The following is a 19431-nucleotide window of genomic DNA, read 5'->3' on the forward strand; positions in this document are numbered from 1 at the left end:
TGTGTCTGGCTTCCTAATCCCCATTGTACTGTACAACATCTGCTCTAACTTGTATATATGCTCCTTCATCCTTATGCTGTTGATCACTTGCTTGATAACGGTGTTGCTCTGACTGACATGTGCTCTGTGAGCGCATCGCAAGTTGCCTAAAAACTAGTTTAGAAAGGGAGATAATTTGCATCAATGATGTCTAATGATGCAAACCACTAAGCAAATAAAGGAAGTTTCTACGTTTCTAGAAAATACATAGCTTAGTTTCTTACTATTTTCAAATGAAAGTGCCACCAAACAAATCTGCACTAGCTTACACCTCTGGCATAAAAATATAAACACTATAAAATCCATGATACATACCCATGATAACAGTGTATACAACTTAAAGCTCAGTAATCATAATAACATTCAGATTTCTTAAGTTTCAAAACACCTGTTTAAACAATACCCACAATATAATACATGTTTAAGGAAGTCCTCTCTCTGGGAAAATAGAAAGATCCATATGTCAGCTACAAATTATTGATTTCATAACATATCACCATACTCACTCACAGTGATTTTCCTAATAATAAACCGCCTCTGTGGTGTAGTGGTTAGAGCATCCGCCCGGAGAGTGGAAGGTCACGGGTTCGATCACTGGCCACGTCATACCATAAGACGTTAAAATATGGTACTTGTTGGTTCCTGTCAGTATAATGTGTCTGTGTGGGGTATTCATGCTTAACTGCGGCATGGTATCTCAGTGGGCTAGCACTATAAAACCAGCTTAAGTCTGGGCTAGTACAAGCAGCCACACATACACATGCATGCACGTCGTAATATAAACCGAAATATTCTTAAGCACGACGTTAAACAACATTTCACCTCACCTCCTAATAATAAGAAACGTAAATTATGGGTGAATGTATTTCTAACACAAGTAAATATGATAGTCAACCATCCTCTGATAAAGATTCCTTAAATTTCAGAACAGGGTGCATTGGTATTTTTTCAGATAAATAATTTGCTAAACATAGCACTAAAAGTAGTAATTTGGTTGTTTTCAGGCACACTTTTATGTGAGTATTTGTTGGCATTTAGATACTTCTCGGCTCCCACATGGGCCATACAGACCAGATTTCTGTCTTAACCATGTGTAAACATCCTGCCTGTGTCATCATTTGCTGACAACCTGCACTGAGACTATGGCATACATGTTGAGTGTTCAGACGCGCCCCATCAATAGGATTCCGATCAGGGGTTCCTACTATCCTACAGACTCTGATCTGGATTATGACGAAGAACATTTTGCATCTGAGGAGTCCCTACTGCTGGACTATGGATTTTCCTTATCCTTTGTTGGAGACACATTGCCTTATGGTTTACACAGTTCCCCTCCTCAGATGCTGCAGGATGCTATGTCCACGTCGTATCTGCTCATTCTACTATACTCCTCCTTGTTCTGACTTGGGACAACTTGTAAAGCTTGTATAAGTGTCTTATAACAATGCTCCTTTAGTGATTGGTATGGATCAGATCTTTTTGCCATTGTACACATACAAGGGAAGCTTCATTCACAGGCTGGATCAAATCAATTCAAGAAGATGCTGATAAGTGAACATATGAACATCTTTAATATTCAAACCATTGATGAGGTTAGACAAGTTAGGACTGAACTCTTTCAGGTCTTCCCCATTGCGGTGAGGCTCTTGTATCTTCATAATAAGGGACAATGTGACTAATCCCAAGTTTCCTTTTCTCTATTAATGGGCCAAGAAAATGTGGAATCATGTCAGATAACCTTAGAACTTTAACCTGTTCAAAATTTGTACAAACATTTTGGTCATCTCAATCTGGCCAAACAGAACATGGTTTCTAAACTCTGTTCAACTGATGGAAGATTCTTCCACCTACCAATCCAACAAGATATTTTGTGTTACCTTAGATCAGTGTATATTTTACACCATGGTCCAAGTGTTCATCTTACCACTTGGATAAGCATCCAGGTCCTCTGAATCTAACTTCTCAACTGTTGCTTGGTTTTGGCTGGCTTCTCTTTGTGACAATAGATGAGACAGGTTTGTCCAGTTGAGGATATCATGTGGACTAGGAGATACCCCTAGTCACTATCCCATCTATCAGCTGTGATGTGATATCAGATTTTGTCATGGTACAAATGAAAACTATTGATCTGCTCTCAATTTAACATTACGTGCAGCCGTCCCATATTGAACTGCGCCTGTGTTCGTTCCTCATGAAAGAAGTCCTCACTCCAAGGATATTCTTCAGTGGTATTTATCAGTAGTACCATCTACTTCAAGATGGATCCTTTCGGATTGAGCCCAGAATCCAGATAGCTGCTTTCTTCCTAGCCATGGCAACAGCAGATAGAGTCTGCACACCTTGGACTACTTGAGCCTTACTCATAATAAATAGTGGACATCTGTCATGTTCTCTGCTTTCTGCCTTTTTTCTGTAAGAACTGGTCTGCGGTTTCATTTTCACTGGTATTTTACATACCAGCAATAGGATCAATGGGAGGTCACACTCTATGCAATGAACTAGAAGTTGTTATTCATAAAGTCATATATGCTATTTTGTGTATTTTATTTCATAAACCTCACCTCAATGAAAATATCAAACATGGTTAACAATGTTGATGTACATATGACATCACTATCGGTAAGTGACTTTCACAAAATGGCATGTTCACCGACACAAGCACGTGGGATAGGAAGGAAACTTTTGTTGATTCAAGGGATCATGTATGCCTAAATGTGACATGTAAGTCATCAGTAACATATTACAATCTACATATTATTTTCTTTTTGTTATCATTGTAACCAGGGTTTAAAGTCAGAAACTATTAATGTTGCGCATGTGTTTGTGACAGTCATGGCATCACTCTTGACGAAGTGTTCACTGTAATAAATCATTGAAATACATTTATTTCCCTTATAATTCTTGCTACGATACTTTTCCTAAAACTGATATAAAAGTGTAAGCAATGAACAACCAACCAGATCTCTCACAATCTGAGAAAACGACACACAGTGTACAAAGTAGACTTTGTTCTGTTTACATTTCAAACAAGTGTTGTTTTCCAAGCATGACTTTCATTTTTATACCTGATCTATTTGAACTGACTTCACCTTTACACTAATTTATTGTTAAATGTATGAGGAATTCATGCAAGGAAGTTGAGTTTGAATTATACACAATGGAATAGGTGTTACATTACCAGCATAATGTGATATGATTTAATAAACAATCTGCAGTAAAGCTGAACGTTCACTTCAGCAATGTATTTGTGAATTTTCCAAAACATTCTAAGTGGTTCTAGGGTCAACAAAGACATATCAGAATCACCATTGGTGAAATGATAAAAAAATACAAATAAAAAATACATGTGATCGCTAATATATTTTAAATATCTGAGCAAATATTTATTTCAAATCATAAACTAGTTGTCACCATTCTTCCTTTTCCATGACCCCCAAAAATCCCTGTGCCCCTATCAATGAATGTTATGTGCCAAAATACAACAAACCAATCAAGATTGGGGTATTTTGATGAACATAATCCTGCGTACTTAAATCAGTTATGGCAGTAAAGGATTATTTACAAAATATTGAAAAATATGTTCAGTCATTTTGACATTACAAAGGACACGGGTAACAGAATTGTGTTTTCTAAATTGAAGTTTTTAATAAGGATATAACATATAACAAAACAATATATTTACAGATAACTAATCAACTTTAATCTCAAACTTTTTGCTTACATTTCACTTAAGTGGGGTATTTAGTCTGACATTTCTGAGATCATCAATATTTTTCAGTGTACCGGTATCTATTTTAAATTGACATCAGACAACGTGATGACAGTGTGTACACTAAATCATGATAGGACTCCATGAATTGGTCAGTTTGAAATATGACTGTATCTACAGTAACACAGGCACACTGTCACATCATGATAAATTTTATTGTTATTTAAAACACCTTAAAATATTTTTTGAGTCCTCCAGTAATGATTTTACTGTTGGAATTAAACAGAAATAGTTATTGTTCTTGGTTGAAGTAGTTCTATGTTCATATGCCAATATGAAATCCTTCAAGAGGGGCTCATGCTGGTCAGGAATGAAATAACGCAATGGATGCTGATTTAGCCAAGTGACTGTCAGACACCCTTAGCTTAAAACAGTGGGCTGGGCATCAAGACACAAAAACCACACACCTGTACACCATCATGGGTCTAAAAAGTTCTAAGGATGTCATTTATTTTTAGTTGGTGTTATATTACAAGGGACATAAGCCATGGTGTGTGTATTATGGCTATAGAACTCTTGATTAGTGTGCAAAAGATGAAACAATATAATGCAAATAGAAAATTGTAACTATAAATTGTATATTTATATACTTATCTTACTCACGGCTTGCACCTTTCTCTCTTGCTTCGACACTGAGTTGAACGACTGTAAACTTTTTCCCTTGGCCTCTCTTGTCCCATCCCCTGTGTGTTCTGTGCTTACCACAATCCATACGAGGCAAGCAGCATGCACCGTGGGTCGCAGAATACCCTAAGTCTCACAAGAAAGGAGCTCAGCTTTATTATCCTAACAACCGTAGATAGCGATGAACAAGGGAGGCCTGTTACGCATGTACGCAACTCTTATGCTTGTGATGGGTTCCCTGAACCCCTTGGCTAACTAGGCACAACGACTCCCAGGGTGATGGGTGCTCCCGAGCGATGTGGTGTTTGGCCACCACCTTCTTTAAGCGAAAGAACTTAGCTCAGCAAGTAAGCCTCGCGTTGCCATGATTTCCAACGTACCTCCGTAATTACAGTTTTTCAACTGATAATCGGAACAGCCCCTGCTTCAAGACCCCTCAGACACCATCACGTAGAGGGCAAAAGACAAGTTGAATTGGAAACTCACAAGTTTTAACGTTCAGTTCCAAAGCAACATCAAATTGACCCTCGCTCCTTTACATAAGCTTAGTCAAAGAATGACTCTGGCAACTTAGGAGTCAGAACGCAACGAAATCCACTGGAATTTGGGAGAGACTCGCTCCACTGAAGTAACTGCTCTACAGAGTAGAGGTCAATAAGCGAGGGAGTCGAACACCTCTGCATCGAGACACACAACTTCAACTATCAAAACCATTAAGTCAAACTTGGCGGCGGTATCTAGATGCCTTAGTATCAAACTAAGTGAAGTAGTTCTAAAAACCCATAAGCAATGAGAACAAAAGATAAACATAAAGTTCAGACTTTTATTCAATAAATACAGGAATAGGTAACGAACATGGAACTTTCCTTCATCTGCGCTGATGGTCTGAAGTGAACTGCTGAGCCAAGACGAGTGGTCCAAACTGATGTAATCCTTGGACATCTGTCACTGATAGGTCTCGCAGGTAATGAGATGAGAAAACACTGTCAGAGTGCCAGAAATAACCCTTCATGATAGATGTCAGGAAACGTTCCGTTCATCAAGCCACCACTGAAGAACTGGATGAAGTGGTTCTAGGAGCCAAATCAGTTCCTTGGGATTGTCGACTTGCAGAAATGGATGCAGAAACCATTGTAATGGACAAAGTTGAAGCTGGCCTCTGTAAGTCAGGGCTTGCGCTCACGTGAGAAGACCTAATAGCTCCTGCCATTGGCTGATGTTGAAGTAGAACGTCTGAATCCTGGTGAGACTGGATGCAGTCATCTATGTAACTCACAGAAACTTGTGATCAACTTGGTAATACGGGTAAAAAGCCACAAGGCCATGGAAATTCAAAACAGCAGGACCTGTCACTCGTAATGGTTCTGATTGAACACAAAGCGAGGGTACTTCAGGTGCTCTGGATGTATTGGGACGTGAAGGTAGGCGTCCTGAAGATCAAAGCTGATGAGGAAGTCTCCCTTCTTCATAATGGTGCATAGTAGGTTGATCGGCACCATCCAGAAGTGAGGAGGTGGATTAAAGCCTTGGGGTTGTTGGCCTGAAATTGACCTCTGTAAGTGAAGGCTTGAGCAACTCTTGTCACTGACCAATGGATATCTCCTGAATAGGAATGTTCAAATAGTCGAGCTACCATGACAGTACTAATAGAGTGCTGAATGAAGTAGGTTCGTAGCAAGGAGATTTTCAGACAATCAACAGGAACGTTCACATTGTAATCGGAGTGATGAAGTGTGTATGATTGGCGATCTCAGGAACGTTTGGTTCGCCAAACAATGTGATGGTTCGCCAGATTGAGAGATATAGGTAGTACATCACTGCATTGGGACCGTGCAGACATAGCTGTAGTGACCTCCAAACTAAGTGTTTGGGCTCAAGAAGAAAACCGAATAAGTCTAGCCAAAGCGTTCTCGGGTGTTTTTGTCTAACATCCTTGGTAAGCAGTCTCTCTCAGCTGGCTGATGAATCCAGACACAATTACTCTTACGGGGAAGGGCTCCGTTCATCATCAATGGCAATTAAAGTTTGGAATTGATATCTGCCTCGTGGGACCAAGACAAGTCTGTCCGGTAAACAAACAGTAGTCCGCCATTTGCATACCCATGATGCAACAATGACAAAAGTCTTTGGTTAACCGGCTGGGTCACAACCCATAAAATCCGGGCTAAGGGATGCTAGCTACTTGACAAGACATCACTGCTGGTACCATGCGCAGAAACTTGACCCATCTGTCCAGGAGCATGCTGATGATGTAAACGGAGGGTGAAGGTGAAGAAAATGACGAACCAAGCCATGCTTGCACCCAGTGATACACCATAACGCTGTTACGAGTAGTGTGCAGTAACAGGACTCAGTGAAGCATCGTAAATATTCCTGGATAGCAAGCTTATCCAGTAATGCATAAACGGGCGGTTGTAGAGCTAATATTTGTGCTGAAGGATGGATTCGTTGAACTGAATCATTAATCAAACATGAAGATTGGATGGTAGATTAAATCTGGAATGAGATGAGCCCTGGTCAGGAAGGAGTCTTGGAGATCTGGGATTGTCAGAACCTCAAGTGCCAGGCGTAATCTAGATGACTGCACTACAGACATCAAGTGTGAAATGATTGCTGGTGCGGTGAATCGCTTCACCCTGATGAACTAGTTCGGTGATGCTGTCGTGAACTGGTTCGGTCTAATGAACTAGTTCGATGATGAGGTTCAGATCCGTCTGCCGAACAAGTACGGGGATGTTGTGGTGAACTGGTTCGGCCTAAGGAACCAGTTCAGCAATGTGGTTCGGACGAACGAGATGAGCCATTCTGTGCTGAATAATCAGTTCGGTGATGTCACGGCAAACCAGTTCAGCAATGATACTCAGATGAGTTTGGCGAAAATGACAGGAAACAGGACGATCTGATAAATCAGTTCGATGGTTTGTTTAGTTTGGCAAGATGAATGCATTCAGCTACTATGAGGCAGTTCAGCTTGATCTGACAAACTAGAGAACGGCCAGAAGTTTTGACTAGACGAACGAGGTCGTGAGAGGCTATGAGAGGATTGATTCGGAGATCGAGACTGTCGGGGTGCTAGCAGGGACAGAGGTCAGCTGCGTCCAACTTGTAGATGGGGACGGGCACTCTACCGCGTGTACCTGTCCAGGTTCCTTATCTCCTGTCGGCTGGGATGAAGGAGATCTGGAGGAAGATAAGGTCATCCGAAGGTCTTGAGGGGATGCAGTGTTCACAGGGATGGATGGGTGTTCCATCATTACAACCCTAGAGGCCCCAGTCTTAGGGGGCTACGAGTGAGTACCCAACAATTTCCTCAAATCCTCTGAGAGGTAAGAATCGGACGAGGCGGCCTTAAAATCCTCCCCCTCCGAGTGAGGGGATTTGGACTGCTTCCAAACCAAAGTAGGACACTGTAGGCAAGGTTTCTTAGCAGAAGAAGTACTCAATTCTGAAGAGGTATATCTGGCACGGTCTGCTAGACGCCGGAAACATACCCGATGGTATGCTTTAAATTCCTCTTCAGACTGACGGGAACATTTGTTACAACAATCGTCAGCTTCACACAAACCAACACAGTTGACACTAGAACTGTGTGGGTCAAAATTGGAAAAAGTCTTTTACAAAGCGCGCAAAACTTGCGCTTGTGTTTATTTTCAGGTTTCCCCATAACGGAGAATTCAACAAAGGGAAGTGAGTGTTCACAAATTGCGTCCACCCAGGGACGCGATGAGAAAGAGTATGATGTGTGAGCAGTGGTCAAGTAGGTTGAGGGGGAGAGTGCTGCATGCCTCGTATAGATTGTGGTGAGTAGTCCATTAGCCAGAGCAGCAAGGAATACACAGGCAATGGTACAAGAGGGGCCAAGGGAAAAGTTTACAGTCGTTCCAGTCAGTGTGGAAGCAGAGAGAGAGGTGCAAGCCGTGAGATAAGATAAGTTTAAAAATAAATACATTAGTTACTTGTGATAGCTGTACTTTCTGGAAAAATGGCAATGAAACTACTTGATTAAATACTTTCTATTTGGAAAAAGGGCAAGACAAAAAGGTTTACTTTCGTGTAAACTTGTCATGAAATATGAAAATGTGAAAATGTTATATATTCTTTGTGATTTCTTTTTTCTTTTCTTTGTTTTTGGGTGGGTATTGATTTGGAAGATTTCCTCCCAAGATCCTGGCAGCGGAAGCCGGTGACTACCTGAAACAGGTTTTAACATGAACCAAGAACTCACAGGAATTAATATACTAATGCTGCAACTATTTGCTTTTATTCCAGGTTAATCATCAATAATAGTATTGAACATGGCTCACAGCTACCATATATTCGGCAAGCAATGGGTGAAGGCTATGGTGTCATTGTTCTTAATCCAAATCTCAATACTGTTGGTGAAAGAGATGAAGAGATTGAGATAAAGGTAGGTCCCAAATATATTGGTCATTGATCACTGATCCTCAGTCAACCTTGGTTTCAACAAACATACTAATTTCAAACAGCAGACTCTTTAACTCCTGTTGTTTTATGGACCTTTGGAAATGGGGGTTAAATCGTTACAAATATCTTGTGAACAGTTGGAAACCTAAGATTCATATTAAGAGGTGCTTCACAAGTTCCAAATGCGTAGACTAACCTAAACAATTCATATGAAAAGAACTAAATTGTCTATGCATTGTGATTACTGACTACTGGACTTCAGTCTTTTATCCATTCGTGGACATCATGGACAGCTGCTGGTTACTGGAAGCTGCTGTTCTCCTGCATCCATATCCCAGCCTGTAGGCTATTAATGTCATCAGGGCCCACAATCTTAGCACTATAGCTTCGGGCAGCAGTCATCATCCACTTGCACAAACCAACTGAAGGCTAAGATCATTGTAAACTACAACTGAAACTTACATTTGGTTGTAGTTTGAGGAAGAAACTTGACAAAATGGGGTGCGAGACAGGATTTGTTCCACATACATAATTTGCTTTACGTTTAAACATAGCCTTTCTATTTTGTTGGACTGTACCAAGAACACACCAGAGACTTAACCTCAGAAATATTGTTAAGAGCCAAAGTGAATGACATAGCTATCCACTTGATAACTAAAAGGACCAATCTCACCTGTTTTAATACCAAAAGAAATGAGAAAAATCAAACCTTGTCATAAATCAATGGAAGGATTAAAACGTATGTCAACAATCAATTAGTAATATCTGTGACCTTTCGTATTACTGAAGAGCAGAATCTGCCTTGCTGGATTGTAGTAATTTTGTGAAATCACTGACATCTGCCTGTGTGTCTTTGGGTCACATTCGTCTTTTTTATTTTGCCTTTATTAATACATATTACCTTTTAGAAAGGGGCCAGATATGACATATGTTATGTTTGGGGTAACACTTTCTTAGTAAAGTTGATTCTAGCACTTTTTGAGGTTGAATATCATCTGGGGTTCCAACCATCACTCTCAAAGTGATGCACCGAATCACCAGCACAGAATTTGGCTATCTAACTCACTCAGCCAGTGCGGCTTCCACATAATTGGAAGTTTGACAACTTTTAAAGTAGATCACATACTTTGTTTACCCCTCTGTCAAATGTCAATTGGCTTGGCTCCCACGGTAACTTGACTGATCCCCAAAACTTCCTTGGCTCCCACGGTAACTTGACTGATCCCCAAAACTTCCGCCCTATCACATGTTTGAATACTCAATATAAAATCTTCACAGGGTGTTTGACAAACCTCGTGTCATCTTACTTCTCTTCTAATGACATAATTTATAGAGAGCAGAAGGAGACAAGAAAGGGATGCTGGGGGTGCAAGGATCAACTTCTTGTACAGAAAATGATTTTGGAAGAGGCTAATACATATCACCACAACCTCTCTATGTGCTGGATTGACTACAAAAAAGCATATGACTCTGTCCCTCAGGAATGGATTCCAAAATCTCCGCTTTGTATTGACCTCCCTGAACGACTACTTGATTTACTCAAGTCTTTAATGAGTTGCTGGTCGACTCAACGACTCCACCCCTCTAGCCCCTGTCCCCCTAGCCCCCTGCTTTTACATGCCACTAATTAGTACCTCTAGCCCCTCGCCTGGCTGTTCTGTTGGCTGTACTCACTCCCCTGTAACTCTATTAACTGCTACTATTAATTAACTCGTTAGGTCAGGTGTTGGCTGTGAGTAGGTGACTACCGGTACATGGTATAGATAATAGAGAATCACAGCTCAGTGATTATGATTGATCAGTAGATGATCACTGTTGCTAAGAATTGACAAGACAAATATGAAGATTCTATATTTATTTACATTTCCAAAAGTATTAATTCAGATCTTGACACCTTCTCTGAATGCTGAGACAAATTACCAGGTCCAAGGTAAAATTCGAATTTACGCCTCATCGGTTGCGCACGTGGTTTGAAAAGTACCCCAGTTTTCGAGCAGGGATGTGAATTTAAGTCAATGCTTGTACACTGACTTTTCAAAGAACTCTTGCTATGAAAAGTATCTATGAAGTGTACTCTGAAGGTGAATTATGAAAATTTCTATAAAGGTGGTATAGTTATGCCTGATCTGAAAATCTTCCTCTCACCACGGAGATTGTAAAATTGGATGAAGGTGAAGAAAAAAGTGAAATTTAGCCTCAATCTGCCAAAAGATTGAAAGGGAATTTAGCCTCAATCTGGATTCAAACGTGGATGGGACAATTATGAAATTGCTCAGAGACTAGTTTCAGAAAAAATGAGATTTAGAACGGCAACACTTCTTACAGCTGTTGGATCTGATGCTCTGGAAGTCTTTGAAGGGTTTAAATTTGCAAATGAAGATTATAAGTCTAACATAAACAATTTTTTGGAATCATTTGAGATATTTTGTGTTGGTTCGACAAGTGAAACATATGAGCATTACAATTTCAATAAACGTGAAAAGGAAAGCGGTGAATCTATTGACACTTATGTAGCGGCTCTACGATCTCTTGCCAAATCCTGCAATTACGGCACACTAACAGATTCATTGATCAAGGACAGAATTGTTGTAGGAATTCTTGACAATAGCACAAGAAAGAAACTGTTACAAACTGCAGACTTGACACTAGATAAGTGTATCACTGTGTGCAGAGCATGTGAAACAACAGATCATCAACTCAAATGTATGAGAACATATCAGGTGTCCTTTGTGAGTGGAAACAGAAATGGAAAGAAAAGTGGCCAAAGCAAATGTGGAAGATCAGAGAGGGAATAAACTAAACCAAAATATGTGTCCGACATTGAAGAGTGCAGATTCTGTGGCAGATCTCATGCAAAAGATAGAGACCAGTGTCCAGCATTTGGAAAGAAATGTACATATTATCATGGCATGAACCATTTTGATATCAAGTGTAAACATAAGAAAGTGAAAAGCAGACAGAAAGGAAACAGGCGACAGCGAGTGAGTTAGGAGACTATGCCTTGAGTCTTGAAGAATCTATCCTGTCTGTGAATGATAACCCTCCTACAAAACTGTTTGCTCACATGAAAGTCAACAAACAGAAGGTGAAGTTTCAACTTGATTGTGGTGCAACCGTGAATGCCATGCCAGTCTCTTTGTTCAGGACAATAGAAGTTTGATCCTTACAACACTCCACTGATACTCTACAACAATACAGAAATGAATACTATTGGAAATACCCACATTTCTGTAGTGAATCCAAAGAATTGTGAAAACCACATACTTGAATTCATCATAGTTCAGGATGAAGTAAGACCTGTTCTTGGCACACAGGCGGTCCAAGAGATGAACCTGATTACAGTCAACTTCGACAACAATGTCGATTTCCAAAGACACTCTAATCGAAGAGTTTTATGATGTCTTCAATGGGGAAGGAAAGTTAGAAGGGACCCTCAAACTTGAGATAGATCCTAAAGTCTCTGCAGTGAAGACTCCTTTGAGGAAAACTCCAATAGCTATTAAGCCTAAGCTCAAGGCTGAACTGAACAGATTGGAAAAGCTCGGAGTGATACAGAAAGTTGATGTACCAACTGAGTGGATTTCGTCAATGGTAGTGGTCATGAAAAGTAATTGACGTCTACGCGTCTGTTTAGATCCACAACCTCTCAACAAAGCATTAAAGAGAAATGATTACTCAATTTCAACAATTGATGATGTCTTGCCTGAACTGTCAAATGCAAAACTGTTTACAGTGGTTGATGTCAAAAACGGATTTTGGCATGTGTGCTTTGCTGAAAACAGCAGTTATCTAACCACATTTGATACCCCATGGAGAAAATTTCGGTGGAAAAGAATGCCCTTTGGTATCTCACCTGCCCCAGAGGAATTCCAGAGACGACTCGATGGTGCGTTGGAAGGCAGCAAATCTCAAAACTCTCCTCCAAAGATGTCGGATGAAAGGCATCAAACTAGATTTCCAGAAACTGAAATTGAGACGAACTGAAATTACCTATTTAGGTCATGTGATATCATCTGAAGGTCTAAAAGTTGATCCTTCCAAAGTTTAAGCAATCTTGAAAAATGCCACCTCCAGCTGATAAACAAGGGATACAACGTCTGTTGGGACTTACCAATTTTGTGCAGAGGTTTGCTCCACAGCTGTCGGAAGCAACTGCACCTTTCAGAGATTTGCTCAAATCAGGTGTTGTATTTTGCTGGAATGATGATATTCACACCAAAGCCTTTGATGAAGTGAAGAAGATCTTGTCTGCTAAACCAGTTCTGAAGTATTTCAATCCAGAGGCTGAAACTGTGTTGCAATGTGATGCATCGGAAAAACGTTTAGGGGCTTGTCTTATGCAGAACGATCATCCAATCATGTATGCATTGCGAGCACTCACTGAGACTCAAACAAATTATGCTCAGATAGAGAAGGAGCTACTCGCCATTGTGTTTGGCATGGAGAAGTTTGACAGATATGTGTATGGGCAACAGGTGAAGATAGAATCTGATCACAAGCCTCTAGAGACTATCTTGAAGAAGAGTCTCCACAATGCTCCAAAGAGCTTGCAGAGAATGATGCTACGCTTGAAGTGGTTTACAAGAAGGGTTTTTTGATGGTCATGGCTGATACCCTCAGTCGTGCCTTTCTACCACAAAGGTCAAACCAGCGGAATCAAGATGCTCACAGTATCATGATGGTAGACAGTCGATCTCCAGCTGAACTGTGGTTCAGCAATACTTCAACTATAGAGACGAACTGTCATTCCAGAATGGTGTAGTCTTTAAAGGTGAACGTGTGGTAGTGCCTAAAGCAGAACGACACAACATTATGGTCAAACTACACTCTAGTCACTGTGGAATTCCGAATTCTCTTAGAAGAGCAAGAGAAGCTGTGTTTTGGCCCAATATAAATAGAGATGTGAAGGAATTCATAAACAAGTGTGAAATCTGTGCCTGTTACAATGATGAGCAACAGAAAGAACCATTGAAAAGTCACAGTCTGCCAAGCCGTCCCTGGCAGAAAGTAGGAGTCGATTTGTTCGACTTTGAGGGGAAAGACTTTCTCAGAACAACCAACTATTACTCAGACTTCTTCGAAGTAGATAGATTACATGATAAGACATAAAAAAAACGGTCATCAGGAAGCTGAAGCAGCAGTTTGCCAGACATGGTATTCCGGTTCAGGTCATGTCAGACAACGGACCACCATTTGGCTCCAAAGCTTTTGCAATGTTTGCCAGAACTTTTGAATTTGAACATTGTACAAGCTCTCCTCACTATCCACAGTCCAACAGGAAAGTTGAGAACTCAGCCAAAGTGGCCAAGAGAATAATGATAAAGTGAAAGAAAGCTGGCACGGATCCCTATTTGGCACTCCTCAATTGGCGGAACACACCTACAGAACACATGGAAAGCTCCCCAGTTCAGCGACTCTACAGCGGAAGAACACGCACTATGCTGAGTTTGTCAGCCAAACAACTGTAACCTAAGGCAGTTAATTCAGTCCCAAAGAAGCTTTGGACTAGAAAGGCAAAACAGAAGAAATATTATGACAGAAATGCCAAGAACCTCCCAGAGCTAAAACCAGGTGAGACAGTCGTGATGAAGCTGTGTGGAGGAGAAAAGGAATGGAAAAGTGCTAAGGTGAAAGACAAAGTGGGAATAAGATCTTACTGTGTCAAAACTGAGGAAGGGATGCAGTATAGGAGAAATCTTCGAGGTCCGAAACAGGTCAGGTGTCAACCTAACACCTCGGATCCAGTCGGCAATACAGTCCCAGCAGAGAAACAGAACACAACAGAACCTGAGATCAAACCCGGCCCAGAACAGTCAACAACCAGTAGCACACAGAGCTGTCCTACCAAGACACGAAGTGGAAGACAGATCAAGCCACCCAAGTATCTTAAGGACTATGTGACTGGCTAAATCAACAGTATTGTACTTGACAAGTCACATTGTCGGAACTGATCAGAAAATGTGCAGGTTGTGTCAAAAGACATAATTATAAATCTAAAACACTTTGGTTTCAGAAATAATAATTTTAGGACTAATAACAAAACGTATTTCACATTGATTCTCCAGTGACTTTATCTCTGTAAACTGCAATCATCTTCAGTATACTTAAAGATGCTTCATTTGTACATCTTAAAGAGGGGAGATGTACTGATATGCACATCTTCGAGAGTTATCTCCCTTGTATTGTAAAGAGCGGTTAAATGAGTAAAACAACATGTCCGACCTGTACCCACGATGTCTCTGTGTCTATTCTAATCTCAAGATACACAGAACGTTACAAGATCAGTTGTTTTTATGCAACATACATATTGTCCATCATCTATCCAATGGCACACAGGTATGAGTCAAGATTTCTTTCACATAACATGTACTCTAGTCCAAGGCGTTTAATCTTGTCATCTCTATCTACATATTGCTTCCTACGTTTGGGAGCAGACTGTCCACACTTAAGTTGCAAAAGCTGTACTTGGTTGGATGTTTCCTCGTGGATAAATAAGGACCGTTAGTCACCTATCCACAACCAAAACCATAACCTAACGAGCTTAGTAGCAGTTAATCCAGTTACAGGGGAGTGAGTACAGCTAACAGAACAGCCAGGGGAGGGGCTAGAGGTACTAATTAGTGGCATGTAACAGGGGGCTAGAGGAATGATGCCGACTTGAGATGTACTTGCAAGGCCAGGTGCAGACTTCGGAATCTAATCCAATCAGAAGGGGAATATTCCAGGGCGACTCCTTTAGTTCTTTGCTTTTTTATTTGTCTTTAAATCCTTTGAGTTTTATACTCAATAAAGAGGAGGGTCACCATCCAGGATCTCCTCAGCACAGATCCCCAACACCTCTTACTCATCTCCTTTACATGGATGACATTGAGCTCCTTGCCAAAGGAGATACCAATTTGAAAGAACAGGTTCTCCTTGCCGAGTCCTTTTCTAATGATATTGACATGACATTTGGACTCGACAAATGTAATACTCTTCATTTGAAACGTGGCAAGGTAATTCATGAAGGATCGGTCAGGTTACAGGGGAGGAGTTATTGAGTATCTTGTGGAAGATCAGGCCTACACCTATCTTGGAATGCAAGTTCGAGACAAGCTCCAGAATGCCTAGATTCAAGAAAAACTTCGGGCCGAGTATAAAGCTCGATTAAAGAAAATCTGGAGCTCAGAGCTAATTTCCCGAAACAAGGTCAAAGCCACCAATACTTTTGCTGTGTAAGGTCTTTCCTATTCCTTTGGAGTAGTTGATTGGATAAAGCAAGACATCCAGAGTCTTGACCGCCTGACCAGAAGGATCATGTCTGATAACAGAGCCTATCACCCTCGTTCCTCTCTGAATCGTTTATATATGCCAATCAGTTCTGGAGGTCGGGGTTTGATTACTGTAGAGGCTCTTCATGATAGAATTTTATTGTGTACTTTTGCACATATTTATTTGACGGATAATCCTCTGGTGATGCATGTCAAGACTCATGATAAAAGCAAGGAATTCCACAGCTATTTTAAGCATGCCAAGGTTGTTGGACACAATCTGAAATTTGAGGTTGATTTTGTTGATGGCGATGTCCTGCTGGACGGAACACCAATGGGAGTCAACCTGGTGAAGTCCTTCACCAAGTCTGCCCAGAGTCGGTCATTTGTGGAGAAGCTTTCTAAGAAACCATTGCATCATGTGTACATGCAGTGTGTGGAACAGAATAGCAATCCAACCAACTCCTTTCCCTGGATGAAGTCGGCTGGTCTTAAATGTGAAACTGAGGGCTTCCCACTCGCAATCGCCAATATGTGATTCTTAAAGAAAATATTTGCATGAAATGTTGTCTTTGCAATGAATTTACAGAGACTGTCCAACACCTTGTCAGTGGATGCTCTTCCTTGGCACAAACAGCATATCTTAAAAGACATGATGGCATGGCTTGTTGCTTCTACTATCGTCTTCGCCATGCCTGTGGCTTTGACTCTGAGGTCCATCCATGGTACGACCCTGAACATGTCCAGGGCGTCATGGAAAATGATTTTTCAAACTTATTTGGAATAGGCCCATATACGGCCTGAGAAGAATTCCTGCCAACAAACCTGATCTTGTCCTTTTCTATAAAGCCAATGAATTTATATATATCATTGAAATTTCTGTCCCTTTTGACAGTAGTGTGATTGGCAAAGCATGCTAAATATGCGGACCTTGCCTTTGAAATGTCTCGCTGTCGTCAGGCTCCCCATTGTTCTCGGTGCCCTTGGTTTGGTACCTCCTGATCTTATGGCGCTCCCAGGTTCTCAACCGGGAGCACAGCCCTTCTGACGCTATGGGTAATGCATAAGGTTGCAGTGTTAGGGAGTCTTATATTCTCCAGAAAGTTCAAGGTAGGTTTCCTGGGAGAAGTCCCATTCGCTGTCTGGGCTGCATGTAGAGGGGGCAAGGGCCCTGAGCTGATGATGAGCCTTACCAACCTGACTGTGCCAGGATCACCTGAACCCTCTCTGCTGCATTTTTCATGTTAATCTGTAAAACATAATGAGGGTACTTATACCGCGCAATACTCCACACCACAAAGGGGCATGCTCATAGCGCACACCAACACCACAACATTATTACTCCTGTTAGGTGCTAGAAGTATAGAGTGAGGGAGTTGTTAACAGTAAGTTTAGTTGTATGGTATATAATGAGGCTCTTTTACAGAAAATAAAACCTAGTACAGAAGTGATTGGATGTATGAACAGTGAAGTATATTCTGATATGATCCGATATGATCCCTGGCTTCCATTTGTCAATCCCATCTCACCAATTTAGCACGAATTCCCAACTGGGTTCCCTTGTTATCTTATCACTCTTGGTGATTCACATCTACTTATGTAGTTATCAGTTTCCTAGTTTTTCATTCACCAGTTAAAGGAGTAAGAATATGCTCTGAAACATCGTGCATTTCGAAATAAAGAAGTTGACATCCATAAATTCCTGCCTTTATGTTTTGTGTTTCTTTTCATCATGATGTTGAGGCCAACAAGACTGTTCAGTAAATAACATTATTGCAAACCTGTGACAGATTTGTGATCATCAGACTGAAAAGTGCATAGATGGCCAATTAGCCCTCGCATTATGGTCTAGAATTGTTTAATAAACATAGTAAATAGACATGATGTTAATTATAGAAAGAAATGTCCCTGTTTATGATAAACCTTTTATCTCCCACATGTACAATAGATATATATTTTTGGGGTATTGTTTGTAAATAGAGAGACTCCCTTCAATTCACATGTAATGTACCCATTTTTCCAGTTTCTGGTCTTTCTGTTACTGCAGGACAACAATTCACCAGAGAGTCATGGGCACTATGTGTTTCAGCACTTTGTAATGAAGGCACAAGCATCATGTGTAGCATTTGTTGCTCACAGCTATGGAGGAATTGTCACAATGGAGCTGGTAGGTACAGGTCCCTTAAGTATTGTTCTCCTGTACTTTTTTTTATCACACTGACAATATCTTATGCAATGTAAGAACCTTGACATACTGTAGATTTGTGATTACATTGGTTTTAGTGTCTAACCTTACCTAATTCCTAGTAAAAACTAAAATATTTTAAATAATATGTATGGCATAGATTTGTAAATGGTTTTGTGGAAAGTAAAACATGACTGGACATACCAATTGAACAATATTTAGAAAAACAATCTGTAATTTTTAATGTTACACTGGCAATATTCCAGCTATGTGACAAAGATTTATGGGAATCATGTCTGTACAGACATGTCAGTGACTGGTATGATGATCATTAATGTACCCGTATACATTTGTGATGCTATTTGTCAACCAAGTCAGCAAGCCTGACCACCTGATCTCTTAGTCTTGTTTTATGTCTATGATGACATAACATTGGTGAGGATGCTATAACTGACACTGTCACAACCCTGGAACCTCCTAAATGACTGTGATATTGGAACAAGTCATCCTTGGAATATGACAAGGACTTGTTTGTCACTAGGGCGGGCTGTGCAATATTACCGGTACAGTATCTCGTGATACGATTACCGCGATATGGTTCAGATTCTGCAATATATTGGGTCATCCAGAGTTACGTCCCTTTGAATTATCTGCCCTTGATTTCCATAGCAACAAAATGTGCTCTGAAGGTGTCAAATATACTTTTGTTTCTTTTCTGTTTCATGTAAAGTTTTACAAGTGGAAGTGTCTTTATTGAGTTATAGATGTCAACTTCTTGTTGTGAATAATGCAACGTTTCGGAGTGTTTGCTTGCTCCTTCATCAGGTCATGAATATTCACAATAAAGTAGTTGACATCTATAAATCTTGCTTTTCTTATGCATTCCACTTCTACATGCCCTTCAAACATTTGACCAATCTTTTATTCCGACTTCTAAGTAGAGCTACTGGCTCTTGGTGGCCATATCGCAATGCACATTATTTTGTTTTTGTTTTTTTGTTTCATAATGGGACATATGTTATCAATTTATGATAAAGGCCAAAGGATTGTATAATGACATTCTAGTCAAGGATCTTAGTTATTGGAGGCCACATGAGATTTTAAGCTCAAGTAGTTCACCTAAATCATGTTTTTTTTTC

At 40.5% G+C, this 19431-nt stretch overlaps 1 protein-coding gene and 1 long non-coding RNA gene across 6 annotated transcripts in view; one reads left to right on the forward strand and one right to left on the reverse strand.

Moving 5' to 3' along the window:
• LOC124278112 overlaps positions 1-19431 on the forward strand; it is a 228659-nt gene that overhangs the window by 176857 nt on the left and 32371 nt on the right. For all 5 annotated transcript variants that reach the window (XM_046713860.1, XM_046713859.1, XM_046713861.1 and 2 more), the window contains 2 exons: positions 8702-8840; positions 18155-18274. In XM_046713860.1, the coding sequence (XP_046569816.1) occupies positions 8702-8840; positions 18155-18274 (259 nt within the window). The remainder of the gene's footprint in view (positions 1-8701; positions 8841-18154; positions 18275-19431) is intronic.
• Positions 372-17537, reverse strand: LOC124278116. The gene is made up of 3 exons (XR_006898987.1): positions 17366-17537; positions 15266-15271; positions 372-382 (listed from the first exon to the last, which is right to left on the reverse strand). It is a non-coding gene; the product is annotated as an uncharacterized LOC124278116 (long non-coding RNA).

This window comes from Haliotis rubra, unplaced genomic scaffold, assembly GCF_003918875.1.
Source record: "Haliotis rubra isolate DU_JTF1 unplaced genomic scaffold, ASM391887v1 Scf231, whole genome shotgun sequence".
Taxonomy (NCBI): domain Eukaryota; kingdom Metazoa; phylum Mollusca; class Gastropoda; order Lepetellida; family Haliotidae; genus Haliotis; species Haliotis rubra.